General features: G+C 39.3%; 1 protein-coding gene across 2 annotated transcripts; it reads right to left on the bottom strand.

The window, feature by feature from the left end:
• Positions 1-8,700: 8,700 nt before the first annotated feature.
• LOC111024446 (vacuolar iron transporter homolog 1-like) lies at positions 8,701-10,180 on the bottom strand. 2 transcript variants are annotated; one of them, XM_022302136.2, is made up of 2 exons: positions 9,795-10,180; positions 8,701-9,228 (listed from the first exon to the last, which is right to left on the bottom strand). In XM_022302136.2, exons 1-2 carry the CDS (start codon positions 10,092-10,094, stop codon positions 8,920-8,922), a joined length of 609 nt encoding a protein of 202 aa, XP_022157828.1. In that variant the 5' UTR covers positions 10,095-10,180; the 3' UTR covers positions 8,701-8,919. The 2 variants fall into 2 exon arrangements, with proteins under 2 accessions (XP_022157828.1, XP_022157827.1); XM_022302135.2 differs by having other exon boundaries at positions 9,789-10,175.
• Positions 10,181-11,365: the final 1,185 nt, after the last annotated feature.

Here is an 11,365-nt window from a genome sequence, read left to right as displayed (position 1 = left end):
GTCTTCAACCTTATAATTCTCATAAGCTTGAATTTCGTTCTAGTCTTTGTATATTTCTATGATATAGTAACATGCATAAGGGTTATAAATGTTTGTTTTCTGATGGTCGACTTTTTATTTCTCGATATGTGATATTTGATGAACTATCTTTTCACTGTGTGCTTCTCAAGTTACTTCCCATTTACCATCTTCTATTGCGGCTCAGGCCCTTCTTGTTGTACCTTTGTTCTCTTCTTCACATGATACTACTCCTTCATCTATTTCTTCTCCTATGGCTGATAATTTTATACGTTTTGCTACTATCCTTGATTTCCCATTATCTTCTTCTTCCACGATCCAACTTATGCCTTCACCTACTCATTCTCAATTGTCCAATGAACCACATAAGACCATTCCTTCCTTTTCACTTTCAATTCCTTGCCCAGTTACTAATCATTCCAAGGTACTTCCTACAACTTACACTAATATTGAGCCACATTCTTCTAAAGAACCACTTAAAAGTGAGCATTGGCATAAAGCTATGCAAATGGAGTATGATGCATTGATGAAGAATCACAACTTAGAATTGGTTCCTAAACCTCTTGCAAGAAGATTGTTGGTTGTAAGTTGGTTTACAAAATTAAGAAGAACTCAGATGACTATATTTCTCATTCTAAAGCTCAACTTGTTGTTAAAGGGATTCATCAATCTGCTGACTTTGATTATTCAGAGACTTATACCCTAATGGTCAAGCCAATTACCATTCGTGTTTTGTTAACTTTGGCTCTTAGTATGAGTGGTCCATTCGTGAATTGATATAAAAATGTATTTCTTCATGGCTTTCTTTTTGAAAAAGTTTTTATGGAGCAGTCTATTGGTTGTATTGCTATCGAATCTGGTTCTCTTGTTTGCAAACTTTGCAAGGCATTGTATAGACTTAAGCAAGCCCCTCGAGCTTGGTTCGAGCATTTGAGTATGTTTCTTAATTCTCTTGATTTATTAACTCCAAGGCTAATGCATCGTTATTAATTTGTCATCTCTTCTGCTTGTTGTTGTATATATGCATATGTTGATGATATCATAATCATGGGGAACTCTTCAAATATTGTTTCTACTTTGATGGGTGAATTACATGCTAAGTTTGCTCTTAAAGACTTGGGGCCATTGAGATACTTTTTAGGTTGGGGTTTTACAGTATGCTACTTTGACACAACCTGAGATCTCTTATAGTGTCAATAAGGCGTGTCGGTTTATGTATTCTCCGACTATACTTCATTGGCAACTTGTGAAGAGAATTTTATGGTATCTTAAAGGCACTCTTTCACATGGTTTATTACAAACTAAACCAACTAATTTGTTTCTTACTGGCTTTGCAGAAGCAATCTATCATATCTAGGTCGAGTATAGAAGCTAAATATCGGAGTTTAGCCATGGTGGCTGCTGAATTAGTTTGGTTAACTTCTTTGTTCTCTAATTTTCGCATTTCTTTACCGAAGCCTCCTATAATTTTCTGTGACAACCTTAGTGTTGTCTATTTGAGTGCCAGCCCGATTCTGCATTCTAAAACTAAGCATGTGGAACTTGACATCCACTTTGTTCGTGATTTGGTTCTTCATAAGAAGTTGTCTATTCCTCATTTGTCTGCCACTGGCCAAGTAGCTAATATTTTGACAAATCCATTATCTGTTGTTGGCTTTCTACGTACGTTTGAAGTTCAAGCTCAATGTTCGTGATCCCACTTCCATGGGCTTGTGAGGGGGTGTTAAGGTAGCCCATTAGAGATGTCACCTCAGCGGTTTAGTTTTTAAATAGTTTTTCATTTTTATATATATTATTTCGAAGTGGTTGGCATTTTATTCATATGAATTGGAGTGTATATCCTTGAGATACTTCAAGAGTTCTTCATCTCCACAGCACATACATAACTATATTTTGAAGTAAGTGGAATATATGAGCTTTTTTCCTATATTTTAAAGTTTTATGTTTAGTTTGAAAGTGTTTGTTAGTGATGGAATTCTTTCGATACTATTATACTCATGTCACTTTGAGAATATTTTTCATAAATGGTTTTTCGGGGGAGATTGTTAGCATTATGAGCTTCAATCTTACCAAATTTTTTTATGTTAAAGTTTTTGGAGATGGTTGGGATGAGAACTTCAAGCCGATTATACTATTCTTTTGCCACATTGGTTCGTCAGACTGGACCGAATTAACAACCTTGACTACTGAAGCCATCAATTGATATTTGTAGATGTAGTCAAAATGCACTCGGAGCTTGCGTTTCACTTAAAATTCTCGTATATTGAGAGGTGCGCCACGCCAAGAATATTGCCTTATTTTCAATGAAAAGTATGGACATTCCTAAGTATTTGAGCCAGATTATTAAGATATGCTGATATATGTGTATATGAAGTATGATTTCATGGAAATGCACCATGTGGACTTTAAAAAAAGCTCTTTAAAGGCATTTTTATACTAATTAGAACATAAGTAAAATGAATTAACTCCATTTTATCCTTGAAAATAAGGGTAATCATGAAAAAAGTAGAGTAAAAGGACAATAATCTCGAGGGAGAGAGGCTGCTTTATATAGTGTGTGCCGAATTCTCACAAGAAGTTGTGGAGGAAAAATTAGCTTACCTTTATTAGGGTTTCCCTCCCCCCTTTATATATGGGGGGAGGGAGTGGGAAAGAGAGGAAAGACATAACCAATGGGGGGCATGGGGGACCCTTCTCAACATTTCTAACATTCAAGTTTGGTTGGTCATCAAACTTGTGGATTTTTTCGACCTTGAGTATACTGAGTAATCTTTCTACTCTTGGTATTTTACCATTAAAGGTAATTCATCTAACTTTTCTTTTTGAGTTGAACCATTATATGATTGGACTCGTGTGACTATTGACTTGATTATCTATACACTTAAGTTGTATCGTATCAGTGAGTTTTGTAGCCAATTAAATTAACCTACTACTTTTGCGACGTTACCAAATAGGAAGCTAAGAGCAAAATCTAACAAAGATGAAATTCATCCCTTTAGTAGATGAGTAGTTTCCTTAAGTGTTAAATGCGGTACTTGAACAATTGGACCTTCTCTCACTGGCGGGACTTGATTTATATGGTTGGATGATTAATAGATTGTCCATTAGAGAATTACTAATACTTAAGGTATAAAAATGTAACTACAAAAAACTTGTGAAGGGTAGGTTTGTATGTAGTAATTGTATCTATGGACATAACTAGTACTACAATGCATAAGAGTGCAACTTTGAGTTTATAGTATAATAACTTTGGGTAAATGAATAAAAGTTAACGATCAATGAGTTTGATTTAATTGATTTGTATGGTGAATTTGAAATGTTCAAATTTGTATTTAATGTATTAGATACATTAAATTTAAAGGGGATAATATATTTTATATTAATGTATATTCGATACAAGAGAGAAAATGTAGATTTTTATCACTAAATATTGAATATATTAATAAAATATTAATTTCAGAATTTGAGCGAGAGTCAAATAATTAATATTTTAATTTTTAATATATAAGATATATAAAAGATAAGATTAGGAATTTTAACAAGGATTCAAATTGGACCCTTATGGTCTTTAAGATCCTTGAGCGAAGCCTAATTTTATCGATTGAGATTTTAAAAAATAATAATAATTCTTTAAGTATATTATTGCTTGTTATGGAGAACGAAAATGACCCGAAACGAGACAAGGAGTTGAAGTCTGATTGGGGAAGACCGGCCCGGGACATAACGGGCCGGCCAAAAGAGTGACCTAACGCCGGGGCAGAGAACGAGGAAAGCGACCAGAGGGAAGCCCACTGAGCCACGAAGGGCTCGGCCTCGACCCGGTGCTCGGCCCCGACATGGTGCTCGCTCCCGACCCGGGGCTCGGTCCCGAGCTGTGCTCGGCCCACGACCCAGCCAGTGATCCCCCGTCTTCGATCGACGATGTCGCCCAGGCCCTGCAACGGTGAATTAGGGTTAGCTACGGAAGATTCTGGAACAACTTCACGCTATAAGTATTGATCCAGCCTTAGAGGTATAGGAGGAAGAGAGTTGACTACATTTACGTTATTCTCTTGCTAACTTAAGCATCGGAGCCCGTGTGACTAGAGTCACACCGGTTTAGCTCGATTTGATTTTGCAGGTACTAGTCCCGGATCAACAAGTTTGGTGGATGCGAGGTAGTGAACCGGAGGACCGAAATCCACACATCAACAATTGGCGCCGTCTGTGGGGACGATACAGCAAAACGAGTTTCGTCGAAGCAAAATCCCGATCTGAGGTGAAATTTCGATCCAAGGCGTGTAGGGTGCAGTGGCCGACCATTCAGGCGAGGTAGGACGAAGCCCTGATCATCGACTTGGTCCGAAAGCGACATGAATCCTGATGAGAGCCATCGGTGCTTGGAAGAGAAGAGCCTGAAAGAAGCGGCTGATCACTTAGATGAGGCAAGATCGAGCTTTGATCGTCAACTTAATCCGACCACCCTTGACGGGGGAGAACCAGTGTCGGGCCTGAATAAAGCGACAGACCTCTCGGGAAAGGCGAGGCCGAGCGCTGGTTATCGACTTAATCCGACCACCCTTGATAAGGGAGGACCAGTGGCGGGCCTGATTAAAGTGACAGATCTTTCGGGAGAGGCAAGGTCGAGCCCTGGTCATCGACTTAATTCGACCACCCTTGACAGGGGAGAACCGGCTGAAGAGGTAGAATATGTCCCTCTGACAGCCGAAGATCGACGGGTCAACATCGGAACCAAGTTGGGGAGTGAGGAAAGAGAAAGCCTTATAAACTTCCTCAGAAGCAACGCTGATGTGTTCGCATGGTCACCGGAGGACATGCCGGGAATCGACCGAGGAGTTATGGTACATCGACTCAACGTCGACGAGAGCTGTAAGCCAGTGAAACAGAAGCGTCGCGCGTTCAACCAAGAAAGGAACGAGATTGTAGCTGAACAGGTGGATGAGCTACTGAAAACAGGCTTCATTCGGGAAGTACATTATCCCCAGTGGATATCCAACGTGGTGCTGGTAAAGAAGCCAAACGGCAAATGGAGAATGTGCATCGACTTCATGGATCTAAATAAGGCCTGTCCAAAGGATTCTTTTCCTTTGCCTCGAATAGATCAACTCGTTGATGCCACCGTAGGACATGAAAGATTGAGTTTCATGGATGACTACTCTGGATATAATCAAATCAAGATGCATGTACCGGATCAGAAGAAAACTTCTTTTGTCACGAGTCGAGGCTTGTATTGCTACACCGTGATGCCGTTTGGATTAAAGAATGCAGGTGCAACCTACCAACGAATGGTGAATCGGATGTTTGCAGCCTTAATCGGCAAAAACATGGAAGTCTACGTAGACGACATGCTGGTAAAGAGTCGAAAGAACGAGCAACACGAGGAGGATTTGGCAGAAGCGTTCGACATCTTGCGAAAGTACAAGATGAAGTTGAATCCCACCAAATGCACGTTTGGAGTGACCTCAGGCAAGTTCCTGGGATTTTTAGTGCACCAAAGGGGAATCGAAGCCAATCCAGATAAGATCAAAGCTGTTCTGGAGATGGATCCACCTAAAACTCTAAAGCAGCTGCAGAGACTCAATGGAAGGATAGCAGCACTCAACAGATTCGTTAGCCGTTCCACTGACAAGTGCCTACCATTCTTCAAAATCTTAAGGAAGAAAGGACAATTTGAATGGACGGAAGAGTGCGAGGCTGCCTTTAAGGAGCTGAAACAGTACCTAGGGGCAGCTCCACTCCTCGCAAAGCCGATCGTGGGTGACGAGCTCTACTTATACTTAGCTGTATCCAGCACTGCGGTGAGTTCCGCGTTAATAAAGGAAGAAGATGGACGACAATCCCCAATTTACTACACAAGCAAAGCAATGGTAGATGCAGAACTTAGATACCCACCAATGGAGAAGCTGGCATTGGCACTGGTCACTTCAGCTCGGAGACTACGCCCGTATTTCCAAGCTCACAAAATAATGGTCCTCACCAACTTTCCCTTACGACAGATCTTACAAAAGCCAGACACTTCTGGACGACTGGTAAAGTGGGTTGTAGAGCTCAGCGAGTACGACATTCACTATAAGCCAAGAACTGCCATGAAAGGGCAGGTTGTGGCAGACTTCATAGCGGAATTAACACCAACAGAGCCTCGAGTATATAGTATCGACCCACAAGTGGTTGAGGAAAAACAACTCTGGACACTCTACGTAGATGGGTCCTCAAATTTTCGGGGATGCGGGGCAGGACTCCTACTAATCTCTCTAGATAAAGAAAGATTCGAATATGCTCTGCGATTCAACTTTCATGCATCCAACAACGAATCCGTAAAGCTCAACCTCGACCTATTAGAAGAACATCGAGAAACAGCACGACTACGAACGGCTGAATACAAAAATCGAATAGCTCCATACTACAACTCGAAGGTCAAGCAACGTGACTTTAGAGAAGGTGATCTGGTGTTAAGAAAGGTTATGCCCAATACAAAAGATTCAACTAGCGGTGCGCTCGGGCCAACATGGGAGGGCCCATACAAAGTCACTAAAGTGGTGCGAATAGGCACTTATGCTTTAGAAGACCAGCGGGGGAAGGCCTTACTACACTCGTGGCACGCCCAACACCTCAAAAGATACTACCACTAGTTCGACATATTTCTGGACATTTTTATGTTTCTCCATTATTTGGACCAACTAAGCTTATTGTGACAAAATCTTCGACAGGACGATTTTCCTACTAATAAAGTATTCGACGTTCGACGTGATACTTGAGTTCTTATGTTCATTCTGAAATAAATTTCTCAAGCAGGGGGCATCATATAAATATCTACATATCTACGACCTGAACATCTACATATCTACGACCAATCAAGGAACTCAAATTTGGGACGGACCTAGAAGCAGGCCGATAAGCTGAAAGCCAATCAGTGAAACCAGGGAAAAGAATCCCGAGGTGCTGAGAAAGGCATGCGTACGGGCCCAGCAAGGTTAAAACAGAAAACAGGCAAGCCTAACCGATCAACGAAACCCACGGGTAGAAAATCATATGGCAAAAGCCAAAATAGGTTAAAAACTCGAGGGTGTTGATTTAACTGGGGCTAAAAAACCGGTAGAAGCCAAATATGTTAGAAACCTAAGGGTACCGACTAAACTCAGGGTATAAAGGTCATTGGCAAAAGCCAAGTGGGTTAGAAACCCGAGAGTAAACCCTGAGGTATAAAACATGGGCAAAAGCCAAATAGGTTAGAAACCCAAAGGTATCGACATTAGTTCTGTTAAAGTTAGATCCCAAGGCCAAAATGGTTTAAACTCAGATGAGAATAAAACCAGGCTCAGGAGACTTGATTATGGTCAACGAAAATTGGAAAAACTTCCAATTTATGAATAGTATCGACAAGTTCAAGGTACAAAACCAGTGGCAGGAACCAAGCACTAAGATCCAAAATTGGATCAAACGCTTTTGGTAGAAGCCCTGTGCGTTAGCAACCGTCCCATTTTTAGCCACTAATATTCAATGATCTCGTGGTAACGACAAAGCGACAAGTACTCTCAAAACAAAGATCATTACACAATTATTCGTCTTCTGTTTTGAGAGTGGGGGCCATTGTTATGGAGAACGAAAATGACCCGAAACGAGACAAGGAGTTGAAGTCTGATTGGGGAAGACCGGCCCGGGACATAACGGGCCGGCCAAAAGAATGACCTAACGCCGGGGCAGAGAACGAGGAAAGCGACCAGAGGGAAGCCCACTGAGCCACGAAGGGCTCGGCCTCGACCTGGTGCTCGGCCCCGACCCGGTGCTCGGCCCCGACCCGGTGCTCGGTCCCGACCCGGTGCTCGGCCCCGACCCGGGGCTCGATTCCGAGCCGTGCTCGGCCCACGGCCCAGCCAGTGATCCCCCGTCTTCGATCGACGATGTCGCCCAGGCCCTGCAACGGTGAATTAGGGTTAGCTACGGAAGATTCTGGAACAACTTCACGCTATAAGTATTGATCCAGCCTTAGAGGTATAGGAGGAAGAGAGTTGACTACATTTACGTTATTCTCTTGTTAACTTAAGCATCGGAGCCCGTGTGACTAGAGTCACACCGGTTTAGCTCGATTTGATTTTGCAGGTACTAGTCCCGGATCAACAAGTTTGATGGATGCGAGGTAGTGAACCGGAGGACCGAAATCCACGCATCAACATTGCTAATGTCGAATTTGTTGGGTCTTTGGCAAAAATATTAAGAGAGCCAAAATTACACTCGTGAAAGGTAAAGTGATGTCTCTAAGTGCTATAAAAAGCTTTTAGTTGTTAGATACACTTTAAGCTCGGAGTGATATAAAATTTTGAGAAGGTCTTCTTTTTCTATAGTAACTGGAGAGAGTTGTTTTGTACGATTATAATATTTTTTATATAATAGATTCTTTATGGTAGTCGTTGTTTTTCTTTCGTCTAGAACTTTCCACGTAAATTCTTCTATTCTTTTATTCATTTTACTTACTTTAAATTTTTTCAATTATTTCTATTTATTTATACCGTATTGTTGGGAGATTTTTTCTTAACAATTAGCACATCTATTACCCAAAGATAAACAAACTCACAGGCACACGTAATCGGTGACAAAACATCCTCTCTATAGGTAAGTAGTTCTTCAATTTCAATCTAGAGGGAAAAAAAAGCTTAAAAAACTATTAAACGTTTAGTAACATTGCCATTGAAATAACAAAGTTCACAAGTGTTTATTCTTGTAAAAAAGAAGAAAAAAAGAGACCATACATTTTGCCTTTGACCAACATACTTTTATTTCTTAATTAGACTGATAATGGGAACTCCTTTGAACTCATGCATAGAAAAAAAACAGCATAACAAGCAAGAAGACAACAACATTATTAGGACAACACATATAGATCATAATAGTCACAGCCATCAACTCTCAGAGTCCTTTGGACCCAATCAGCTTGGTAAGACCAAACGTGATCGCCATAGCCATCCAGCCTCCAACAACCACTCTCGCCGTGGATCTCCCCACCGGAGTCTTCCCCAAGACCGCTCCAACTACTCCGAAAACAGCCAGCGTCAAGCTCGCCACCGCTGCAACTACGCCAAGCCTGACCTTGTGGTCATGGATAAACACTGCTGCTAGCAGAGGGACGATGGCTCCGACTGAAAACGCGATCGCAGATGCGAGCGCGGCCTGCAGTGGATTCGGCAACTTTTCTTCTTCGTCTTGGTGGTTGCCATTCTGATATAGGGAAAAATAAATATATTAGTTTGTTGGTTAAGTTACAAGTTGAATTTTGGAACTTAGTGGTGTTTAATAAAATTTTCGAACTTTAGAAAATGGTATATAAAATTGAAATTAATTAATTGGGACTTTCAATTTTGTAAATTTAAAAAAAAAATTCATTAAGTTAAAATTGAAATTTTATTTATAAATTAGAAAGATATCCAAAATTTAAAAATTTATTAGACTATTTATAAAGATGAATAACCTAGAAGACACAAATAAAAAAAAATTAGAAACCTGCCAACTAGTAATTTAACTTTGTTTATTTTACATTTAATTATTTAATCTAGTCAAGTTAATTAATTAATTTTTTAATTTTCTACCGTAAATAACTTCCTTTAAATTGCAATAGTTAGTTTTGTTTTTCATATTATTATAAGAACAAGAGCACCGGTTCTTTCTTAATCCCATTAAATTTTTAACAAATTTTTATTAGTAGTCAAATACAAGGTAGATGTTGACCAATAAGCAGTTAAGATATTTTTCTTATTCTATTCTAATAGAAAGAATTTTACCATTACATTCTTTTGGTTCGTGGCATCTCTCTTCAGTTGAGCTTTCTGTATGTCATATTGGGTGTAAACAGAGACGAACTCTCCAATCGCCATGCTGCAAGCTCCAGCGACAAGCCCTGCGAAGCCCGCAATAAACATGGCTTTGGCGTCGGATTTCACAGCTCCAACGCCCATCATTAGTGACGCAACAGAGACCAGCCCGTCGTTGGCTCCGAGAACGGCTGCTCGGAGCCACTGCGCTCGTTGAGCGTAATCGACACGGCCAGACTCAACGTCAGAAGCTTCTGCATGGAATGAAGAAGCCATGTTTGAGCTGAGATTTTGTATACAGAAGGGGAAAGGAGAAAAGGAAAAAGAAATGGTTTGGTAATTTGCTTGTGGAGAGCACACGCCCAGATGAGGATTTTTATAGAGATTGAGTATTATTTGTTTTGCTTAAGCAAAAGAGAGCCAATGAAATTAATATTATAGAGATAGTGGTAGACATAGGTAAAGTTTAAGAGATAGTGTGCAAGGCACTACAAAAAGCTAGTGCTCACACTTTGTTAGGTTTAATCATATAATACATAAATATATATATATATACACTTTGTTCTTCACCATATAACACCTCTTTCTCCCTTGTATGCTATCACTAAAATTGCATGAGAAATAATATTTTAATTTACTATTTCCTAGTTAGTGAAATGCAAGTGTCTTACTCTTTCATGTTTGAAAAGATTTTAATTGATTTATTTGAGTCATAGTATAATCATGGGAGCTAGATTGCATGACAATAAAACTTAAGAAGGTGAGTCCATTGTCGAGGTGAAATAATAAATCTATTGATCGAGGTACGTACAACTACGAATCCTTTGTGAAAGCTTTTTTTTGTTTTTTTAGTTTAACAAGATGTGGAAAATCTAAACCTCCATTTATAAAACTCATCTATAACTGCAAGTCATTTGTGAAAGATTTAATTGCATAGAATAATTGCCTCCATGCATAACCCATAATGTAGAATTACCTTGGATTAATGATACATTATATTGTTAAATAAAAAGGTTTAATCACAATTAATTTTATTTGAAGTTTTTTGTTTCTTTGAAACAAACTTTATTTGAAGCCATTGTATAATTAAATAGGTTGATTACCTCCCTCCACATATCTCATTGTTCACAATTGCAAATTTATTTTAGAGGAGGAATAATTAATGTTGATTATTTAATTGGTCTTTGGTTAATATTAATGTAATATTTAAAAAAAAATAAGAGAAACTAAATTTGGTTTGAAAACCTGAATTTTAATATGGGTGAACTAAATAATCCATGGAAAAAAAAACATCAGTGATACAACAATAAGTAAATTTTAATAAAACAAATTTGTCTAGAACTCCAATTTTAATAAAACAAATTTGTCTAGAACTCCTCTACAGAATAGTTGGTGAAACAAAGGAAACATGAATTTAATAGATAAAAACCCAGTAATAGTGTTGTTTCCTTACTCCTTCTGCAATGCTGAAGATATAACAACCAATTATCTCCCATAATAGAAAGATTACCAACCTCTGACTGCAGTAGTTCAATCACAAGACTCAA

The sequence above is a fragment of the Momordica charantia genome (assembly GCF_013281855.1).
Source record: "Momordica charantia cultivar OHB3-1 chromosome 4 unlocalized genomic scaffold, Mcharantia_2.0 BLBB01000004.1, whole genome shotgun sequence".
Lineage (NCBI taxonomy): Eukaryota > Viridiplantae > Streptophyta > Magnoliopsida > Cucurbitales > Cucurbitaceae > Momordica > Momordica charantia.
This window is presented reverse-complemented; position numbering and strand designations above follow the sequence as displayed.